The 24,283-nt window shown below is 40.6% G+C and overlaps 2 protein-coding genes across 2 annotated transcripts in view; one reads left to right on the top strand and one right to left on the bottom strand.

Annotated features, from left to right (window-relative positions):
• The window catches only part of LOC105538642 (astrotactin-2), an 844,928-nt gene that overhangs the window by 806,697 nt on the left and 13,948 nt on the right, over positions 1–24,283 (top strand). The window contains exon 17 of the mRNA XM_011978544.1: positions 4,953–5,218. Coding sequence (XP_011833934.1) covers positions 4,953–5,218 — 266 coding nt within the window. The remainder of the gene's footprint in view (positions 1–4,952; positions 5,219–24,283) is intronic.
• TRIM32 (tripartite motif containing 32) overlaps positions 1–24,283 on the bottom strand; it is a 73,976-nt gene that overhangs the window by 44,758 nt on the left and 4,935 nt on the right. The gene's annotated exons all lie outside the window — the stretch shown is intronic.

Below are 24,283 nucleotides of genomic sequence, written 5' to 3' on the forward strand. Positions count from 1 at the left end.
TTTTTTTTTTTTTTTTTGGTGGCAACAAAATAATACCCAGCAGGAATTTGGGAGGAGAAAAAAGAGAGTTCAGTTGGCAGGTTCTCAAATGAATGGGTTGTAGTGTCATTGGAACTGAATTGGGCTTGAAACCAGACATTATCCTATTTTGGAAGCATTGTTCAGAGGGATGGGAAATGTGAACAGAGGATAAGTCTCTTCAAAAATGTTCTTTTTCCTTGGCCTGTTAAAGACACCGTATTTTAACCTAACTTTCCCATTCACTTAATGGCAAGGGCCTACATAAAAACCTAGAGAGGGTCAGAGTAACTGGAAAAGTGCTCAGCTATTCATCTGTTGACCTTTTGATTAGAGCACTAATTTTACTTTGGGAAGAGGTTGTGTATTGACTACAATCATTTATTAGTTATCGTCCTTGTAATTTACCAATTCTGGCTCTTAGGTTCATCGATGCTTGGATAAGGCAGCACAGGGTATATATGTTTACTATATATTTAACAAATATTTAAAATATTTTTGAAAGCCTGCTGTGTTCCAGGTACTGTGTAAGATGGATATGGGATCAGCAAAACTGATGCTGTCTTTTCCTTCATGTAGTTTACAATCTTGAGACGTTAATAGGTGATACAGAGAACAGGATGCTTTGAGGGTCTGTAATATGAAATCTTAATAGGTCAGGTGCGGTGGCTCATGTCTATAATCCCAGCACTTTGGGAGGCTGAGGTGGGCAGATTACTTGAGCTCAGGAGTTCAAGACCAGCCTGGGCAACATGGTGAAACGCTGTCTTTACCAAAAAATGCAAAACAACAACAACAACAACAACAACAACAAAACCAAAAAACAAGAAAACATTAGCCAGATGTGGTGGCGTGTGTCTGTGGTCCCAGCTACTTGGGAGGCTGAGGTGGGGGGATTACTTAAGCCCAGGAGGCAGAGATTGCAGTGAGCTGAGATTGTGCCACTGACTTCAACCCAGGTGACAGAGAGAGACCCTGTGTGTGTGTGTGTGTGTGTGTGTGTGTGTGTGTGTGTGTGTGTGTATCTTAGTATACATTAGTGGCATGAGGAATTCAGGGAAGGCTTTTCTGAGGAATAGGCAGTTGAACTAAGACCTGAGGGATGAGTGGAAGTTAGCTTGGAAAATGCAGGGCTGGAGATGGGGTGGGGGAAATAATTCTGTGCACAGAGAAGAGCCTGTGACAGGATTGAGAGGGGCAGAGGGTATATGCAAGGAATTTAGCCATTGTAGCTGAACTAGGAGGAACAGAATAAGAGATCCAACTGGAGAGGCAGCATGTTGTCTAGATCCCACATTTTCTATGTGCTGTCTTAAGGGTTTTGGTCTTTAACCTAAGAGCAGTGAAGTGCAATGGAAGAGTTTTAAGCAGGAGAAGAATATAACATTTGCCTTTCGAATAGATGACTTTAACCACAGGTTAAGGTTGAAACAGAAGCAATTAGCTTTTGCAATTGTAATGTCTACAGAGGAATAATTAATGGAATGGCTAATGGTGTTCCATCTTAACTCTCATCTAGATCATAACTTAGGCGTGACGCAGTCTCTAAGAAAAGGGTCACTGTTAATACAAGTGCATGAGACTTAGAAATAAGTCCCTCTCCTTATTTTGGTCATAGGTTTCAATGGAGTTGGACCAGATTATAGCCCTCCTTTGGCAAAATTAACCCTTAAATTCAGCTGTAAATTCTATACTGCTACTGTGGTACAATTTTCAGCCAAGGTTGTGGGCTTTTACTGCACCAATAGGGATGATAGATTTAAAAAACTGAAGATTTATTGAACAGAAGCAGACTAGCAAAGATCTATAGATTATTGTGTTGTTAAATGGATAGTTATATCTTTAACCCAATGACTGTGAATGTTTGTTTGATCAAGGGGATTTTTACTCTTAGCACCAAGTTATATTTCTTCTCAATGAAATTATGTGCACATAGCAAGGTGCTATGGGGATCATGCCATCTGTGTTTTAAAATATGAGATAACATGAGATAGTCATTTAAATGATGAATTGGTTATTAGAAAACTGGGATTGTGTGCTGAAAGGATCACTGACTCACTGTGTGACCTTGGAAAGTCATTTTCCTTCTTTGGGACACACTTTTCTCTTTTGTAAAATGTGAAGATTTGTACTAGATCAGCATAAAAGTGTGTTCTTTCAATAGTTTTTGAAATCCATTATATGAAGAAAAGATGCCCCAGTCTATTTTTTCTCCCTGGAGATGCATGATCTAAGTATATTGATGATGCATTTGATTCCACAATTTTTACATTACCTAATCCATCATACTTCCATATTCCTGTGTGGTTGGATCATTTCTCTGAAACTCAGTTTCCCCATCTATAAACTAGGTCAAGAGCAGGGGTTGCCAAACTTTTTCTGAAAAGGGTAAGTTAGTTAATATTTTTAGGCTTTGTGATTATAGAGTCTTTGCTGTAACTACTCAATTCTGTCGTTGTGGCTTTTCACAATAAATAAATGAATGGGGGTGGCTGTGTTCCAATAAAACTTTATTTACACAAGCTGGAAGGGGACTGGATTTGGCCCATGGGCCATAGTTTGTTGACCTAGGCCAGAGTGTGGGCTAATGAGTCCCTAGTGTCCTCATTGCTCTGACTCTCTCTTGACCTTCTCCCCGAATGGCTATTCTCTCCCAAGTTTGAAGTCATCTTTCCTCAAAACTGTCCCTTTGGTCTATGAAAAGTCATCATCATCTTCTTTTGAAAGGTCTGGATATAAGACTATCCTGTCTCTAGCTGCTGGGATGCCTTCCTTACACCCTTGTTTTGTTTGTCTTAGTAACTACCCTTCTTTAATCCCTGTGAAGGATTGGTTAACTGGAATTTTCCTTGTTTTCCTCCCCCAGAGCCTTTGATCTGATACTCATAAGCATTTGCTGACAGCCAGACAGAAAAGGTGGAGGCCAGATTCCAGGCCTGAGGGCCCAGAGAGTAATGAATGAAGGCTGCGTTTATTTGTATTTCTAATTGGCAAGTCCATTTCCAGATCAGCTGCGTGTCACTACAGGCCGAGAACAAGAGCAAGAGACAACTCTCCTTTTTCTCCCTGACATAAGGGCTCAGGGCCCCTATTTCCACTGAGGCAGAAGCTTGCCTTGACATTACCAGGCTTCGTTGAATCTGCCAGATGGATTAAGCTCCGTCTCTTAGTATAAAATTACCATGTTTTACCGCTCAGATGACGCATTGCACATCTGTGAGGATACCATTCACATAGTCTGTGATGTAAAAGGAACCCTCTCAGATGTACAAATCACTTTGCTTCTTCAAGGTTTTTGATATAGCCATAGAACCCTTTTTTTTTAAATGAAATCTTGTATAGAAGGCCAGTCTATAAAAGAAATATAAGTGAAACTGCTCTGTTTGAAACAGAAATGAGAGTTTAGAGCCCTGCCTGCTCAATTTCCCTCTTTTTCTGTACAATCAATTGCTGTGGTGCTTCCTAGGATCCCTAGGATTCCTCAGAAGAGTTTTGGAGACTCTAGACTAGATCATGAATATAGCTGTAGCCATTCAGCATTCTATAATCTCTCTGTCTGACTGAGTATCAAATACATCCCTCACACCATGTTTGGCACTGGAAGTGGGTAGGAATGGAAGCCATGGCCCCTGGTCTCCAAGAGTTGATAATATTGTTTTAGAGGTCAGCAGAAAATGGGAAGGGAAAATGAACTTAAATAAGATCTCATAAGTAGAAACACTTATTCAGAAAAGAAGGGCTGGGGCAATGAAGAATGATTCCCTAAAGACAGTAACATTGGAATGGAGCATAGATAGATAGAAGAGATGTGGAAAGGCCGAAGGGAAAAGCAGCACAGAGTGAGCAAAGGCACAGAGGTGGGAAATACTGGTTTACAGATCAAGAGAGATGGCACAGAATGAAGCAAGCATTAGATCTCAGTGTGCACATGAAGAAAGAGGCAGGAAAAGTGTGAACAAGGGAACAGGTAAGCACACACACACAAAAAAAGGAGAAATAATGTCTTTTCCAGGCAGTCCTACCTCCTTCTTTCTCATTTGCTATTCATAACTGATTTCATTGGTATTATTAACTCCATTTCTCAGAATTTATCGTTGGAGTCACCAGGATATTGACATTTTCCTAAAGTTGCGGAGGTATTTTCAAGCAGAAATGAGATTTCAGATGAAGTTGGCTTGATCCAAAGCTTGTGTTTTCCTTGTAATATTGGGCTGCATGGAAAATATAGGACTAGATATAAATTTTAAAGGAAGGATATACTTTTTGTAGGTTGACAGACGACAGAAAGGAATTTTTGGTTGTCTAAAAGATATCTTTGAATATTTATATCTTGCACAATTACTGAGTAACAATGTAGCCCAACCTACCAACTTTATTTATTCATTTATTTTTCATTTATTTATTTATTTTGAGATGGAGTCTCACTCTCTTGCCCAGGTTGGTGTGCAGTGGCACAATCTCAGCTCACTGCAACCTCTGCTTCCTGGGTTCAAGTGATTCTCCTGCCTCAGCCTCCCGAGTAGTTGAGATTATAGGTACATACCCCCATACTCGGCTTGTATTTTTAGTAGATATGGGGTTTAGCGATGTTGGCCAGGTTGGTCTTAAACTCTTGACCTCAGGTGGTCCACCTGCCTCGGCCTCCCAAAGTGCTGGGATTGCTGTGCCTGGTCCCAACTTTACATATGGGAAAAATGAGTGCCAGACAAAGTGAGTGGATATTTAATGTAAGTGGTAGGACAATACACCATTTTGGCCTTTGAACCCTCATTCTGGCAGTCTTTCCAAGGCATCATGAATAAATCACTCTATCATCTTTTTACCTCTTCAATGGATACCAGCTTCTTAGCATCTGTATTTTGTGAGGTCAAGAGTCTGGCCTTTTGAGTAATCCTGAGTTTACCTTTCCCTTTTCCTGTTTTGTGCCTCTCCAGAGACCACAGAGCTGGGCAGCAAGAAGGAGCTCAAGTCCATGCCCTTCATCACCTACCTCTCAGGTTTGCTGACAGCCCAGATGCTGTCAGATGACCAGCTCATTTCAGGTGTGGAGATTCGCTGTGAAGAGAAGGGGCGCTGTCCATCTACCTGTCACCTTTGCCGCCGGCCAGGCAAGGAGCAGCTGAGCCCCACACCAGTGCTGCTGGAAATCAACCGTGTGGTGCCACTTTATACCCTCATCCAAGACAACGGCACAAAGGAGGTAAGCTTCCCTGGCCCAGCCACTCAGTCAGACTTGACCAGCCCTCCTACCTCCTGCCCCTGTGGACCCTTTGTCCAGGGGGATTGTCATCATGATCATCATCATATCATCATCATGGTGATTACCGACATTTATTGATTCCTTACCATGTTCTAAGTACTTACATAGTTTGACAATACTAGTTGTTATAAACAATAAACCCTTAAATCTCAGTGGCTTAATATAATCAAGGTTTTTGTTTGTTTGTTTGTGCAGCATCCCAAATAAATGTTTTTGATTGATGGGTGACTTTATGAGAAGTAGTGCAGGCTGGGCGCGGTGGTTCATGCCTGTAATCCCAACACTTTGGGAGGCCAATGTGGGTGGATCACCTGAGGTCAGGAGTTTGAGTGCAGCCTGGCCAACATGGTGAAACCCCATCTCTACTAAAAACACAAAAATTCACCAGGTGTGGTTGCAGGCATCTGTAATCCCAGCTACTTTGGGTGGCTGAGGCAGGAGAATTGCTTAAACCTGGGAGGCAGAGGTTGCAGTGAGCCGAGATCGCGCCATTGCACTCCAACCTGGGTAACAGAGTGAGACTTGGTCTCCAAAAAAAAAAAAAAAAAAAAAGGTCATGCATGGGCTCAGCCTGTTCCTTGTGTGCTGCGTTGACCTGATGCTTCCATAATTGCTGTGGAAGGAGAAAGAACAGGGAGGGTTGCACATCATAGGTTTAAATAGGCCAAGCCTGAAAGTGGCAAGTGTCATTTTACCTCTCGTCCATTCTATTCATTAGAACTCAGCCATCGTCCATACCTGTCTGAAATGAAGACAGGGAAATGGATTTTACCTGTGTGCCTCGGAAAAGATATGGGTTTGGTGAAAATCTAGCAGTATCTACCTCAGTACAATACTTGCATTATCTCATTTACTCTGCCCTCCAGATCTGTGATTTACTTACATATATTGGTTCGATTCATATGAAATTGCTGACATTTGGCCATTTTTTACTTATAAAATGGCAATTTCATTTGGTTCTTTTTAATATCATACCCATTTTACAGCTGAGGAAACCTCAAAGATATTAAGTGATTTACTCAAAGTTGGTCTGCTCCAGAGTTTATATACTTAGCCTTGAAATTATTGCTCCTCTTTTCTCTTTGGTTCTCTCACTTTTAATTATAGAATGGCAGGGCTTGAGGGGACTTATGAATTATTGGTTCACTGGTTTGCAAACTTATCTTTATGGATTTTTTTTTTTTTTTTCCAAATGCAATCTTTCTTGAAACTCAATCCATAAAATCAGGAATAGTGATGCCACTAGTTCAATGAGGCAGAGGAAGGTAGATAAAGTATCTCCCATTTGATCCCCACTCCTCCCTCTACAACAGCTCCTAGATAGCCCTGGGCCTCCAGTGGTAGACCACTGACTAAGTTGAGTGGAACTCTATGAATCCTGTGCCCCTCCCACAGCATCCTTCTTGGCTAAGTGCTGGAGGGTGTTAAGTGTTCATACAGAGCTTCATAGAGGAAAGACAAGGTGTGGGAGTAAGGAGGTAGGGAAAGTGTCAGGTAGAGGACCTAAGGAAGAAAAGAACATTGTTTGTACAAAGACCAAAAAAAATGTCCCATGACTAAGACCAAGGACAGAGGGAGAAACAAAATGAGTCCTGAGCATTTCCACAATATCATAAGCCAGATTGTGGAATTTCGACCCTATCCTGCGGGCCGTGAGATGATGATGATGCATGATTATTGGCAGGAGGCTGTTGGGATTAGATTGTGTGGCAGAAGGAGGCCTCTGTAAAAAACCCAAATTCCCATCCATGGGACAGCAGTGAAATAAAGCGTAGGATATATATTTGATAGAATATACTACAAAAACCAAAATAAGTGAGCAGTAGTGATACCTGTCAATATGAAATGAATGAACATATTATTAACTGAAGAAAGTAAGTCCCCAACTTTTTGTTTTTGTTTTTGTTTTTTTTTTTTTGGAGACAGAGTTTTGCTCTTGTTGCCCAGGCTGGAGTGCAATGGCGCAATCTCGGCTCACTGTTGCCTCCTGGGTTCAAGTGATTCTCCTGCCTCAGCCTCCCAAGTAGCTGGGATTACAGGTACCCGCCACCATGCCGAGCTAATTTTTTGTGCTTTTAGTAGAGATGGAGTTTCACCATGTTGGTCAGGCTGATCTTGAACTCCTAACCTCAGGTAATCCACCCACCTCGGCCTCCCAAAGTGCTGGGATTACAGGCGTGAGCCACCATGCCTGGCCCCAAACATTTTATAGGGCACAACACCCTTTCCTCCCTTCTTTAAGTTAAAGCACACCTACACCTCAAATATACTATCTTTTAGGAATAAATACAGATGCAATAAATATGATTTAAAAAGAGAAGCAAGGAAGTGATGAACATAAGAGTCAGGATGATGGTTATCTTGAGTCAGGAAAAGTAAAGTAATAGCATGAGGAAGCATATGTTACATGTAAGTAGTCAAGTTCCTAGCTGGTGTTTCTTTGTTTGTTTGTTTGAGACTGAGTCTCGCCCTATTGCCCAGGCTGGAGTGTAGTGGCGCGATCTTGGCTCACTGCAACCTCCGCCTCCTGGGTTTGAACAATTCTCCTGTTTCAGCCTCCTGAGTAGCTGGAATTACAAGCGCCCACCACCACGCCTGACTAATTTTTGTATTTTTAGTAGAGACAAGGTTTCACCATGTTGTCCAAGCTGATCTCGAACTTCTGACCTGAAGCAATCCACCTGCCTCAGACTCCCAAAGTGCTGGAATTACAGGTGTAAGCCACTGTGTCCAGCCCCTAGCTGGTGTTGGTGGTGGTAGATTTGTGGGAGTTCATTAAAGTTTAAAAAGTTTATTAAAACTAACTAGGTAACTGAACAAATAAATAAAGCCTACCCATGCATGGCTCAACAATGAGCTTCAGTCCTAAACTGAACATTGCAAATAATTCAATTCTGTGCATCAGAGGTCCCCAAACACCAACAATAAAATACATATGTGTATGTCTCCACACCTCCAACGGCAGGGTCAGAATAGACTATGAGGATGTAAGAGTAGAATCAAGGAGATCCATGAAGAGGCTGTTGCAGATTCCAGTAAATAACAAGAACAGGGCCAGGAGTAGTGGTTCATGCCTGTAATTCTAGCACTTTGGGAGCCTGAGGTAAGAGGATAGCTTGAGTCTGGTGGGTTCAAGACCAGTCTGGACAATATAGGGAGACCCCCATTTATAAAAAAAAAAAAAAAAAAAAAAAAAAAAAACAAACTGGGTGTGGTGGCTGGCGCCTGTGATCCTAGCAATTTGGGAGGCCAAGACAGGCTGATCATGAGGTCAGGAGTTCAAGACCAGCCTGGTCAACATGGTGAAACTCCGTCTCTACTAAAAATACAAAAATTAGTTGGGTGTAGTGGCATGCACCTATAATCCCAGCTACTCAGGAGACTGAGGCAGGAGAATCGCTTGAATCTAGGAGGCGGAGGTTCCAGCGAGCCCAGATTGCACCATTGCACTCCAGCCTGGGTGACAGAGTGAGACTCTGTCTCAAAAAAAAAAAAAAAAAAAAAAAAAAAGGAGCCTGGTGTGGTTGTGCACACCTGTCATCCCAGCCACTCTGGAGACTGAGGTGGGAGGATCGCTTGAGCACATTAAGCACTCAAGGAGGGAGTCAAAACTTCAGTGAGCTATGATTGTGCCACTGCACTTCAACCCGGGCAACCGAATGAGACACAGTCTCCAAAACACAAATAAATAAAAATACCTAGTGGCTCGACTAGTGTTGTATCAGTGAGGATGTAGCTGTGTGTGACTGGCCTTCTGGGACTTGATGAATGAGCCTATGAATATCCCTGTTTACTGCTCTGTGAACTCGCCCCAGTGACGGCCTTTCTGGGCCACACTGTCCTCATCTGCAATGTGACACACTACAAGCCAAGCCACGGAACTTTTGCAATGTGTTCTTGGCACATGCATAACAATAGATAGGCTGGTGGTGCCTTTCCTGTTTGTGCAGGAGCCAGATTCCCCTATGTCTGGATTCCATGCCAGGTTCTCTCAGCATCATTGAAATATTCAATTTATTGGAAATCCAGTGAGGTCTTTCTGAGGCCAATTAGTGGTGTGTGATCAGAGAATCCCAAGAGTGTGAAAGTGGTCACTAGATGTCACTGTTCTCCTTGCAGGAGACCTGTGGAGCTGGAATTGCTGGTCATTCATTCATTAAGTATCTTTGTGCCCCCACTGTATGCTAAGACTGCGTTATACCCTGAAGAGTGAACAGTATGACAAGTGGATATGGTCTTTATCTTTATGGAGTTCACAGACTTATGGAGAAGACATTATTAATGAAACAATCACATGAATAAGTGGAGTCAAGACTGTACAGAGTACTAGGCTGGTGGGTTGCAAGCGTGTATCAAGGGGCCTTGTGCAGAGAAGGCTTTCCTGAGGAAGTGACATGTAAAGTGAGCTTTTGGGGGCCAAGTGCATAAAATGAATGTGAAAGTCTGGGGTTTCAGAAAGGAAGAGGAGAATGAGAACATTGCTGGTAGAATGCCCAACTTCTGCAAAGACCTGAAGAATGAACAAATGTGACCCATTTCAGGAAGAGAATGAAAACCAGTGTGGCTGGAGCTGAGACTGGGAGAAAACCCCATGGACAATGCTGAAGAGAAGTCAGGCAGAACTGCACAACATGTGGTGAGAAGCTTAGCCCCAGGGCAGTCGGGAAGCCAGGATAAGTTAGAACAGACGGACAGGCATGGGCACTGTCTTCTCACTTCCACTCTCTTTTCCTTTTAGTGATCCTTACAAAGAAAGGTTAGAGCTGAAAGACTGTAGGTAGCTTCTTCCAAGCCTCCAGTTTCTTCTCTCCCTTCCCAAACACAAATGAAAGGCCTGTTTAAAGTGTCATGGCAGCCTAAGGGATGGAGTGCCTTAGCATTTCCAAGGGAGCCAGGTTGCAGTGGGAATGAGTGGGATAGGCCCACTGCAGGTCTGGAAATGATCCTGGAGGAAGGGAATATGGCCACAAAACAAATCTGGTGGGAAGAAAAAGCAGCTACTCTCATTTTATTTATCATTTGTTTCTCCAACTCTGCCTCAAACTCCCACCACCCTTCCTCCCATCACTTTTCCATCTTTCTAACATCTCTACAGGCCACATGGATACAAGAAAACACTAAAAAGCCCTGACCTATAGTTGAGGGGCCTGGGCTTTCACACTGAGTCATAGCAAGTCATAGCAAGTTCTTTTCCCTTTCTGGGACTTTCTTTTCCTACTTCAAAAAACAAAATACAAACAAACAAACAAAAAACAAAAAAAAAGATAAGTTGAGTCAATTTCTATCTGAGTTTCCAACAAGACACTTTATTTACATGGAAGCAGATAGTACAGGATCTTTGCTCCACCGCCTTGTGTTGGGATCTTTCCTCAATCCCCATTCACGGTGTGATGCTGAATGGTGTCTTCATACCTCAGTTTCCACATTTGTAAAATGTGGTCTCACAATCCCTACTTCATGGGAATCAAACGAGATAATGAATGCATAATGTCCAGGAAGAAATCACTTAGCAGATGAATGTTATCTATGATAGTGATAAAAATAATGTTTATTTAAAATGGCTCTTTTCTTTTTCTATGTTTCCTTTGGTAACTCCTTTTCTAGGTAGTACTTGAAAACTTTGCTGGTGCCTAAAGTGCTGGGGACATGACATTTTAGAAGAGGATTCATATTTTGTATGGGAGAGGCCATTGGCTAACCCAAAAGGGCACTTTACAAATGGAGGGATCTCAGGGGCATTTTCTCACTTTATAAACATTGCTGGAACTCATACTGTGTTGGCAATGAATATCATAGCTCATTCTAATGCAGAGTGGAAGTTCTTCTCTATGAGAACCCCTGACCCCTGGAGTAGAAGCTCTGAGTAAAATCCTGAACCCCATTTTATGGCACAGTTAGGGACTAACAGGGAGAGAATATGCCATGCCTGAGGTTTGTGGGGTATTTTTGTCCTCTGATTCTGGACCAAGGTGTTCTCGATGGCCTTGGGGACTGTTGGACACTAGCTCCTTGGGTAGTTGGGGTCTCCTTAGGTACACTCCAGTGAATGCATGGGAAAAGATGATGCCTTCTGCCTAAGCTGGAAACGAGCCCTTGATTATACTTTGTGCTGTTGTTTTGAACAAGAGAAGGAGAAAAAAACTCTTTATGATGCAGAATTTGATTAATGCATAAATCTCCTCCCTCCACCTGTTAAATGGCTCTTACACGGCCCAAAGCCACAGAGGTTGGCTCAGCACAACTGGTGCTTAAATGTACAAGACTTCATGCGGTTGTTAACTTATCTTCCGGGTGAAAGAGAGTCTTCCAAGTGGAGGAGGCAGAGGAGTGGCATAGCGAAGAGCCAGACAGAGTTGGATTTGAATCCCTTCTGTGCCATTTACTGTCTATGTGACCTGACTTTTACTCGTTTGTAAAGTAGACAATCTAGTATTTATCCCTTTTCATCTCAGGGCTGGGAGTTTTCTTTGGGAAAACACAGACACTAGGAATCTGAACTAGGCTGTGTCCTTGATTATTATATGACATTGGACATGCTTCTACTGTCTAGGTCTCCTTTTCTTTATCTGTATGATGAGAAAAGCAGGCTAACTTCATCCAAGGTCCCCTTTGGCACTTTGATAATGTCAGCTCTAACTTCTACCCAGAATATAAAGCAAATCTTTTGAGGTTGGAAGAGGCATCCTGTGACCCAAAATTTGTTTCCCATTCAGAGACAATGCCAATTTTACTCCTTAAATTTAATACTCGAAGGAGAAAGGTATACATATCTTGCAGTCCATCCCAGTGGCACACAATGACGTAGCATTTATAAGCAGATGGGGCTATTAAAATCATATCCTGTTTATTTTACAAATGAACCTCTTTATTTTACAGATAGCAAAACTAAGAACAAAGCTGAGGACTGATGTTTTTTCAGGTCACATAGCCAAGGCTGAATTTGAAGTAAGACATGACTTCAACCCTTAGAAATATCCTTTATTTTTCCAAGGCTCAGTTTTCTCATCTGGGAAATGGGTGGTAGAAACTTTCCCCACAGATGTCTGTAGAAAAATTAAGAGACTTCTAGCATTTTGAAGGATGTAAAATACTCTGTAGATCTGAGTGGTTCTTTCTAGCCCTCGGGTTTTCTGACTTCCAATCCTGTGAGCATTTTCTGTTCATGCTGCCTTGGGAAGAGTCATGTGTAATTCTGGTCTTGTGGTTGTCTGACCTTCCAGCAGATCCTTTCTCTGCCAGAAAAGCTTGTTTGTTTCATTTCCACTTTTTGGCTCAAACTGAGAAGAGAATTCCAAATAACTACTCTTTGAAGAGAAATTAACAGCCAAGTCTCACCTCCTCCCCCAGTTATTACCAATACCCACCATCACTACAACCATGACCACTACCACCATCACTACGCTACACCACTAGTATCACTACTAGCATCACCCTCACTCTAGCCCCGTTACTGTGATTATCTTGCATTGGTTGCCTACTGTGTGCTAGATACTGTGTTAGAAAATGTGCTATAGAGAGGAACGAGACACAGACTGTGCCTTCAAGGAGCACGCAGTCTAGTGACAAGAACACATATGCTACTATAATTACTTACATATGCTACACAAATGCATGATTTATTTTTGAATAGTGCAATAGACATTCCAACAGTGTTAGAATAGAGAAAGAAACTCTGAGAGGGAGAATCTGGAAACAATTCTTGAAGAAGAGAAGGTGGATATGGGCACATAGTAGAACTGCAAAGCAAGTTTTTTGATGATGATGAAGACAATAATATCTACCAGATACATATATATGTACTATGTGCCAAAAGCTGTGCTAAGGACTTTACATGCTTTATCTAATTTAATCATCCAACTTATGAGGGAAATACAACTTATGAGGGAAGTACAATTATTATCCTTATCTAACAGATAAGGAGATGGAACCCCAGAGAAGCTTGAACCCAGGTCTGTAAGATTTCAAAGCTAGGCTCGACCAGAGTTGGAAAACTGTGGCCCATGGGCCACATCCAGCCTGCTTCCTATTTTTATAAATCAAGTCTATGAAACATAGCCACATATATTGATTTACATATCATCTGTAACTGCTTTCCTGCTGCAACAGCAGAGTTAAGTAGTAGCTACAGAAAATAGTATGGGGTGCAAAGCTCAAGGTGTTTACTTTCTAGTCCTTTACAGGAAAAGGTTTGCCAAACCCCGGTCTAGACTAAGCAATATTGGAAAACCAGGGGACAGAAAAATGTGTTAATACTATGTGCCGAGCATGTAGAATAGAAGAATAGAAGAGTAAAACCTAACAATTATCGAGTGCCAACTATGTGCCTGGCATTTTAAAAAGTGCTTCATGTGTATTAATATACATTCTCTTACTCTGTCCCCCTACAACACATTTGAAGTATTCACTATTATGCTTACTTTACAAATTAAAAAACAAAACCTGAGACTTCAGAGAGGTAAATAATTTACCTAAGATAACATACCTAGTGAATTGTGGGGTGAGAATTCAAACCCATGATGTCTGAGTCCAAAACTTTTGTGTTCAGTCAGCCATTCTTGCAACAGGCCTGAAAGCTTAGGTAGAAATAAAACTGGAAAAGGGATAGGCAGAAGGCTGTGTTGTGGACAACTTTGAATGCCATGTTGTAAAATTTAGGTGCTGTGCAAACCATATGGCATCTTTCAAGATTGTAGGTCAAGGGAGAGATATAACTAGATTTGGGTCGTAGAGTAGCAACTGTAGTAACATTAGAAGATGAATCGCAGGGACTAGGACCAATTTTATGGCAAGAGTTGTTAACTTGGCATTTGGGGATCCTTGACTTTATAGGATCTTTGGATGTTCATCCCTAGAAAGTTTTTGCAGAATTATACATTACTTGTATTTTTCTCCTGGAGAATAGATCCATATTCTTGACTCAAATGTTGTAGAATACTAAACTAAGAGGGTTAATGTCAGTTAGATGGGGGGTATATGTATGAGATGGCTGAAGAGTGAGAATTCCATTTACATAATTTGAACAAGTATTGACTAAGGGGCTCCTATTGGCCAGACACTGTTCTGGGCACTTGGGATACCTCAAGGAGCAAAGCAGGCATTATAGCCTCACAGTCTAGGAAATGAATTTCTACTGGAGTGTGTGTGAGAGAGCCATGAAATAAGCAATCAGCACAGTAAATAATATAGTACATTAAAAAGTATAGAAAAAAGGTAGAGCAGAATAAGGGAGGTCAAGAGTGCCTAGTGAGTGTGGAGTTCTGGATCTCAGAGTGTCTCAGTGGATCAAAATCACTTAAGGTGAGAATGGGGGAAGTGTTTGTTTAAAATGGAGTTTCCTGGTCTCTTCCTACTGATTCTGTGTGTGTGTGTGTGTGGGTGGTTTTTTTTTTTTTTTTTTGGTGGGTTGGGAGTTTTCATTTTCCCAACCTCCGCAGGTAATTGTGGTACAAAATGAACTTGAGAACCACTGCCCAAAACCTGGTTCATATGTCATTTTCAGTTTGAAATTCCTTCAGGGAATTCCTTGTTTAGGGATTAAGAAAGTCAAGTACTTCCTATAATCTAGCTTAAACCTTCTCTGCTATTGTGGGTCACTTCCTTTCTATCTTAGTGCATTCTGAGAAGGAGGTGAACCGGCCAAGAATCAGACTGTCAGGCAATCCTTGGCAACAGGGAAGATCAAAGAAAAGAGGGAGAAATAATCCACATATTACTCAACACACTCATGGTCAATTACAAAAGAGGAACTTAATACTTGGCTTGCCTACCTGCAAAACTGGAAAACATAGCTCTTTCATGAGACCTGAAGACTACCAGATTCAATAATAAATGCGAGATATACAGTTTTAGCAAATGCAAACATTTTGCATGTCAGAGAAGAGAATTTTTTTTTCCCATGGGACATTGAATTAGTTATTACATGCAATAAAAAAAGAGAATGGCAGAAAAGCTTTCCCTTGTCCTTTTAATAATAACAAACATTTACCGAGCACTTCCATGGTGCCAGGAGCTTAGCTAAAGCACTTTATGTACTTGGCTCACTGAACCCGCTCATCAGCTCCACATGGTGGGTGCTATTATTATCCTTTTTTTTCCCTAGCGTGAAAACTGAGGCATGGAGAAGCTAAATCACTTGTTTCAAGGTCTTACAAATAGGAACTTACAGAACCAGGATTTGACCTGGGCACCTGAGTTGCTTCTCACTTTTCTCTCTACTAGCTACTCTTCTTCAACTTTTAAATAAAAGTTAAAGTCTAATGCATACTAAAGACAATGTCATTGCGTTCAGTTACCTTCTTCAGCTACTGTCTCTTCATTTCTTAACCTAATGGCCAAAACTTTTGAAAAAGCAGTCATCTCTGTCTACATTGATTCACTTCGATTCATTCTAGGGTTGGCTCCTACCATACAATAAAAGTGCAGTAACTTCTCATTTGTAACCCTTGCAGACCACTCTACTACGTTTGCCATGAATTGCCTTCCCATTCTTCTGATCAGTATTTTCTATTTCCATTTTTGAAATCCTGAAACCAAGGAATCATCTTTGATAACTCTCTTTCCTTTCCACTTGCACCCATTCCCCACAAAATACAACCCATTCCAAGTCCTGTAGATTTATCTCCTTAAGAATTTCTCTAATACATTCACTTTTTCCCAAACTGATCCAAATCTTGCCTGTACTATTTCAGTAGTCTCTTGTCTAATAACAACCCCTACCTCTTTTAATCAATCCACTTCTTTGCAGCCAGAGTGATATTTTCACAACTAAAACTTGCTCACATCACTTTCCTGATTAAAACCATTTATCGACCTCCAGTTGCTCTTGTGATAAAAACCAAAGTCCTTGTCATGGTGCACAGGGGCTGCTTAGGCAAAAACCTTCTAATTTCTTAAAACATCTTGTCTTCTTACTTCTCTTGCTTTCTGTGCTCCAGCCATAGTGATCTTCTAGTTTTTGGAAACTCTGTGCTCTGTCCTGCCAAAGAGACTTTGCACATGCTATTCCCTGCAGTTGGAATGTACTTCTCCCCTTTTCTTCTTTCCACTGAGTGAACTGTTACTCATTTATCAGCTTGCCAAGGTTTCCAAATTTGATAAGATCCTCCTTGTTTATTTGTTCACTTACTTTCTTGGGTCTCTTTGTCTTTCTTCCATAGCAGTTATCACACTTTCTAATTATACTTTTACTTTTTGAAACTGATTGATGCCTGTGTCTCTTCCTCTTCCAAATTGTATTATTTTATTTTGTGGTCGTAACAGAGTTTATGAGGAAGAAACAGCAGATAAACTCAGAAATGGAAGGGATTACAGAAGCATCCAATCCAACCCTAGTCTATTTCTCAATTCCTTTCTTTCGCACCTTGCAACAAGTTGTGGAGACCGTGTTTGAGCATTCCCAGTTTTCAAATGGCTTGCTCAGTGACACCTAAGCATTTGGTTTCCCTCACTGAGAGAAAATCCTTTCTTATATTGAGTCAAAATATTTTCCTATACATTAGGGGGTAAACTTCATGAAACCAGGTACTACACCAACTTTTAGTGAACCTTATACTCACAACTTATAGTAAACTGCCTGATGCATAGTACAAATTCAATAAGTACACGTAAAATGAAAATACATGATTGAATGAATGAGTGAAAAAAGGTCACCAGCTTGCATTGGCATGCTTTCACATACATTGGGTCCTTTCAATAGAAGCATGAAGGTAGCACTGTTTATCTTCATTTTATAGATAAGGAAACTGAGACTCGGAGAGTGTAGTCAGCCATTATCTAAAGCCCCATAAGGCTAGAAAATGTAAGAGCCAGGGCTGGAATCCTTTTTCCAGCTGTCCAATGTCTACTTATTTATCACACCACCATCATTTATCTGAGGGTGTCATCAAAGACTGCCCCAGCCACGGCAGTGCTGGGCTTCCAGGAAGAGCGATCTGCAGGCTCCATCCCTCTTGGAGCTTAACCCTGTTCACAGGGAGCTCTTCTTGGGTCATTAGGCAACTTCAGTCAACAGTGATGCTAAGGGCCTGGAGAGAATTCACAAACAACTCAACTCTCTCTCTCTTTCTATGTCTTCCTAATCTAAGAAGAAAAAAAAGTCATTCCAGATGTGTCTCACAATTCTCCAGGCATATGCAGTTGAAAGCAGCATGAGTTTGTACCATTACACAGATGGTCAGTCTGTGCAGTGCCTTCTCTGGGCGACAGACTTACATCATGCCTAGCATCTCTGAGCAAAAGGATTCCAGGCTATGAATTCATATCCTGAGAGGAGAGGAAGACCACAAAGAATGTGGATTCTCCTTGGATCATGTGTTTCTTTTCATTTTTAGCTTCATCTCCAAATTATCCCATTTAGGGGAGCACTGTTAAATCCCAGGATCTGCTACCCACTCCAAAAACAACTTAGTTCAGAGAAGCATAACATATACAAAGGTAAAGAGAATATAATAATGAACTGCCATGTACCTATCATCTTCTAGTTTTAGTAGTCATTAATCATGCCAAACCTGTGTTACCTCCTCTCACATCTGCTTCTACAATGACCTGGTAATTTTGAAGCACATCTCAAACATGAGATAATTTCATGTGTAAATGTTAAAGTCCTTATCTCTTAAAGATAAACACTCAAAAGATAACCTTAATACCCTATCCAGGATTCCCAAATGAACAATAATTTCTCTATATTATCAAACATCCCGTTATTGTTCATGTTTACCGAATTGTCTTATATCTTTGGTACCTGTTTGCTTTTTCAAATCAGAAACGAAATAAGATCCAAATGTTGTAGTTGGCTGATAAGCGAGTCTCTTCTAACCTATCTGTCTCTCTTTTTATTCCTTGGGATATTTTGTGGATAAAAACTGGGTTGTTTGTGCTGCAGAGTTCCCCACAACCAGGATTTTGCTGATTGCATTCCCATGGTGTTATTTAATGTCCTCATCTGGCCTTGTATTTCTTGTAACTGTGTAGTTAGTTCTAGAGGCTCAATCAGGCTAGATTTTTTTTTTTTTTTTTTTTTTTTGGCAATTCCCCATAGCCAGTATTGAAAAACCTATAGGCAAAGGTGGTCTATTCGAAAAACTTGAGCTTTTTACTCTAGTAGTTGAAAGGTTGTCTTTCATCTGGTCACATCTTTCATCAAGCCCTAGTTATTTCCTTTCTCCTATGTTAGTTACTTCTGGCAATGTTCTTTGAGCCTTAATTCCCTCACGTATGTTTACTAACTAGAGTTTACTAATAATTCCTAATATCTGAGAGTACTGTATTGCATGAGATGGGTATTAACATGTTTAGCTTTGTGCTGGTGCCTAATAAGTGCTGAGTAAAGACAAATTCTTACTTATCATATTTTTGCTACTTTCTGCTTTTCCTCTTGTTCCTCCTTCTCTACATTTCATTTTTTTTTTTTTTAATCACAACAGTGCCAATGAGAAGAAAGGAATAGGAGGGATTATACAGGCATCTAGGCCGATCTTTATGTATTACTTGATTCTTTTCTCCTATATCCTGCAAGAGCTTCTTTTTGAATTCTCCTGGAATGGTTTTCTGAGTGACCTACTAAGCATCCTGTTCCACCACTACTAGAACATCCTTCTTTATGTATGTATGTGTTTTTTTGAGACCAGGTCTCACTCTGTCACCTGGTCTCAAAAAAATACATACATACATAAAGAGGCTGGAGTGCAGTGGCACAATCATTGCTCGCTGTAGGCTCGATCTCCCTGGCTCAAGCGATCGTCCAACCTCAGCCTCTCAAGTAGCTGGAACTATAGGCACATGCCACCATGCTTGGATAATTTTTGTATTTTTTGTAGAAATGGAGTTTTGCCATGTTTCCCAGGCTTGTCTTGAACTGCTGGGCTCAAGTAATCTGCTAGCCTTGACCTCCATAAGTGCTGGGATTACAGGCATGTACTACCATGCCAAGCCCCTTCTTTATATTGAATCAAAGTATTTTTCTGTACATTTCTTGTCCTTCTAGTTTCTAATTCTATTTATTAACGCTGTACTGAGCAGGTTTTAACTATTGATTTACTAGACAGAGCATATGTTTTGAAAGCGAGAGATAAGGGTTTATATACTACTTTTGTCTCAAAAAAAATACTGTATGCCTTTTGGGATGTTACTTAAATTCTTTTGTTTTACCATCAGCAAAATGAGATTAATAATATCTACCTTATAGAATTGTTTCGCAAAAGTTCATGTAAGGTGCTTAGCAACACTGCCTTGCACTAGAAAAAGCTCAATAAAAGTTAATCCTCTCTCCAATTCTAAGTGACAGTCTTTCAAGTATTTGAAGATATTTTAGGTCTCAGTTGATTTTTTTTCTTCTCTCCTGGAAATCATTCCTAGTTCCCTCAACAGTTTTTCATCACATGGGTCTGAATCTTGATGTGGACTCTGCCTTAGTCCATTTCTGCTGACAGAATACTTGAAACTGGGTAATTTATAAGGAAGTTTATTTTCTCACGGTTCTGGAGGCTGGGAAGTCCAAGATGAAGGTGCTGGCAGGATTGGTGTCTGGTGAGGGTTGCTCTCTGCTTCCAAGATGGCACCTTAGTACTGCAGGCTTGGGAGGAGAGGAACACTGTGTCCTTACATGGCAGAAAGGACTGAAAGGCAGGGCAAAAGAGCACTCACTTTAACCTTGAGCCCTTTTATAAAGATAATACTCCTATTTATAAGGGTGGAGCCCTCATGACTTAATAACCTCCCGGAGACCACTCCTCTTAATATTGTTGCATTGAGGATTGAGATTCGACATGAATTTTGGGGGAGATATCATGATTTAATCCACAGCCAACTCAGTCTTACCCAGGCCATACTGATTATAGGGCTCTGAGAGAACTCCAGTATGTCTAAGTACATCTTTTGTTTGTTTGTTTGTTTGTTTGTTTTGAGATGAAGTCTCACTCTGTTGCCCAGGCTGGAGTGTGCAGTCTCAGCTCACTGCAACCTCCACCTCCCAGGTTCAAATGATTTTCCTGCCTTAGCCTCTCAAGTAGCTGGGAGCTGGGATTACAGGTACCCACCACCATGTCTGGCTAATTTTTGTATTTTTAATAGAGATGGAGTTTCACCATGTTAGCCAGGCTAGTCTCGAACTCCTGACCTCAGGTGATCCACCTGCATCAGCCTCCCAAAGTGCTGGGATTACAGGCATGAGCCACTGCACCCACCAAGTTTAAGTGCATCTTAATGTGTGGTATGTGATTTATGAAGAAAAAAGTTAGAAAGCACAGAGACTATTACTGTTGCCTTAGAGTTAAAGATGGAAATCAAGTATCTGACTTCCAGACTTTTAGACTTCTCCTGGGTCACAGTAGCTTCTATATTTAGTGCCATACACATAGTAGGTATTTAAAACATAACTTTTGAGTAGCTGAAGGAGACAGAAGCTCAGAAGGAGAAATATCAGTATTACATAGCAGTGGGTTATGGAGCTAAGATTTAAATCCATGTTTGTCTGGTTCCATAGCTTGTGTTCTCCGCATGCGAAGAATAGAGCCTTTTTCATTACTGGCTTTTTCCACTACACTTTGGCATGGGCAAGCCTGTTCTATCATCAGATAGGCTTTCTTGGATTCTAGAGTTTCTTCTATCATTTACCACTTCATCTTTCTTTGACAATAAAACTTGTTGCTCTGTTCTCACTTCTTATTTCTTGGCCCCTTGGAAACTGGGTTTTGCTCTACCATCTAATCAAAGTTTTTGTCTCAAAACTCAATAAAAACCATCTATTAGCTCAATTCAAAGCCCTTTTCTTAATGCTATTTCAGAGATCATACATCCACAATCAAAGGAGCTTGAACTTGGCTTCTTCAACTTTAGCTTGCTCAACCTGGATCTTTTTCAGAAATTATTGCTTGTCTTCCAAAAATCAGAGGGAACACCGGGCAACTGAAGCATAACATAGCAGGTGCTTGAGGTAGTGTAGTATATGTTAGTGAAGCTCTTCTCATCCCTCTACAGTGTTTCCCTGGTGATTGTTTCTCATATGTGCAGGTACTCATTTTGAATAGAGCTGGAGATATATAGATATAGATAACATATAGGTATATAGATATTGGTATAAATATAGATAGATTTATTTGCTTATTTTTATGTGTCAGGAGAGCATTAATTACATTCAAGGCAAACAGACTTACCAGTGAGATTTTGATATTTTAGAGGTTTTAGTGAGGTATCATAGAGGGAACCATGGTTTTAACAGTCAACCAGATTTACGTTTAAATTTCTTATTTCATGCTTACCTGTTGGATGGCATTGTACATTCAACTTAGCTTACTTGAGCTCCATTTTCTTAGATGTAAGATGGGAGTAATATGAGCACCTACTTTATAGGGTGGCTCTGAATGTTATGTAAGATGACGGATGTAAAGAAAAGGCAGTACATGAATCAGATAGACTTAGGTTTAAACTCCCATTTTGCGTGTACTATGGAGATATAATTTAATTACTCATAACCTCAATGGAGGTAATAATAGTATTTAACTGTTAAATAAGACTATGCATGTAAAGCACTTAGCAATAGCTAGTATAATTAAACACTTGATCAATATTAGTTGTAGCTTCTTCTTCTTTTTTTTCTTCTTAGTCTTCCCCCACTTCTCTCTCTTTTTCTCCCACTATCCTCTTCTCTTGCTTCTTATTAAAGCACCCAGCACAGAGTAGGCATATAACAAACAGTAATTGTCTTACCCTTAGAGATCCACTGATTCAAAAATCAAAAGGGCAATCAGTTCACAGAGACAAGGAAAGTTGTACTTCCCCAAAGGCAAAGAGAATATCTCTGATAGATTGTTCCAGTGCTGTATTGTTTTTTCAATAGAAAATATTACAAAGAATAAAAATAATTCCGAGTGAGTGTAGATGTGCCCAGAGTCTCTTTTGTCTGTAATTAAACTGTTAAAAAATTATTTTGCTTATTAAGTTACTTTCTTTCATCTAGAGAATATCCAAGTTCAGGGCCTAGTCAATATTTGTTTAATTATCAAATATATGTGGATTTTGGTATAGATCTGACATTATTTTAGGCACTTTATACATGATCCTTGTACATTTCTAAATGAGGTAGATCTTAGTATGTACCCATTTTATACAGGCAGAAAGTAAAGCATAGAGAATTGAAGACGATTCTATCGGTTTGCTTAGTGATAGCACTGGGATTTGAACCCAGGAGTCTGATTCCAGTGACCATGCTCCTAACCTCAATGTTCTGCCATCCTTCCATCATGTGTAACATCCTTTCCTGGGTTAAATGATCTAGACTTTTCAGAATCTCATTTGCCATGATAGAAATATGACTACATTAAAGCTGATAAGAATCTACCACTTCCAACCTTCCTCGGCCAAATGTAAAAGGCTCCCTATCAAAGGCCGAGGTAAACTCAGAATGGGTCTAGCTAGACTAAGCATGTCCCCTCCTGTCCTGTGACCTTTATTTTCCTGCCCCCACTCATAGTCCCATAGAAGCCCCACCAGCAGGAGAGGCTTCCTCCCTCAGATGCCTCCTTAGGGACAATGGGCGTACTGGAAAAATGAAATCATCAGTGGCCACAGAAGAGAAATTGTGTAATTCTTTACTTACGAACTTGCCATTAACTTAAGCTAGCATTTAGAGATGCAAACTCCACAATCTTGGACAAATCCTTCACTTGAAACTTTCCCACCCGCCTCTCATCTCCAGATGTTCTCACCACAGGAAAGAGGAGTTAACTATCTATCAAAGGACAGCAGGCTTAGAAGACAGGTCTTGTCTCTTGGGTGGGACTGGAATCCTCAGCTAAAGGTTTCCCTTAGGAAAAGTATGTGAGTTCCAGCCAGGTTTCCCCTTCCAGGACTGGGCAGTCCAGGAGCAACGCCTTTGTAGGACACAGGCTGAAAAGGGGAACCATCCTCTGAAGAACTTAAATTTGTGTAAGACTAACAAACCCTTGACAGTTCAAGGTCACAGAGCAAGATGCCTTGGGAAGATGACTCATGATTAGATGGATGAGGCTACTGATATGGCTGTGTCTTCTCCCTGGAGTTATAACCAATGTTTCCTATTGCTCATAATTGGTCTGCTATTCATCACTTTCACAATTGCTCTCAGCTCTGTGACAGGCAGGACAAATGATTTGGAGATAGTTTAGAACAGTGTAAGCACAATCTATTGCCCCAATGACTGAGCAGGTCTACTAAGATCACATAGATCACACACTCAAACAGCTCCCTGTCTTCCTTCCTCAGACTTTATTACTCATTCATGCAATAGTCATTCATGCAACAAACTTTTATGGAGTACCTACTTTGGGACATGCCTTGTGTGAGGAATTTCTGATAAAATAAGGCAAGCAACTCATAGTCTGATAGGGAGGACGGACATATAGATAAATAATTTCATAAAATATGGTAAGTTCACTAAGAGATGTGTTGTCAAAGGTACAGTAAGGGCTTTCAGTTCTGCTGGGAAATCAAGGAAAGGTTTTCAAAGAAGGCTGAAGTTGTAGTGGGTCTTAAAGAATGAGTATGATTTGATTAAAGATAGAATAAAGGCGTTATAGGCTGGGGGAACCCATGTACAAAGATACAGTGACATAAAAGTTTCTTGCCTCCCTGGTCCATGACAAAGGGTTCAATGTAGCTGGTATGTAAGACTGGGACAGACTATGGTGGTGGGATATGAAGCTAGAGAGGTTGTTTGACATCACTTTGTGAAGGGCTGTGTGTGCCAGGCTAAGAAAAATGGTTATATTTTTCTTAGTCAAAACTCTTTTTAATTGTTTTATTGTTTTTCTTTTTAGAAATGTAGAATAGAAATGAGGTCTCGCTATATTGTCCAGGCTGGTCTCAAATTCCTGGCCTCAAGCAATCCTCTTAAAGTGCTGAGATTATAGGTCTTTTTAAAATTATTATTGATAGATAGTAGTTGTACATATTTTGAGGGTACATGTGATATTTCTCTCTTCCTTTCCTTTCCTTTCCTTTCCTTTCTTTTCTTTTCCTTTCCTTTCCTCTCTC

The sequence above is a fragment of the Mandrillus leucophaeus genome, unplaced genomic scaffold (genome assembly GCF_000951045.1).
Source record: "Mandrillus leucophaeus isolate KB7577 unplaced genomic scaffold, Mleu.le_1.0 Scaffold196, whole genome shotgun sequence".
NCBI lineage: Eukaryota > Metazoa > Chordata > Mammalia > Primates > Cercopithecidae > Mandrillus > Mandrillus leucophaeus.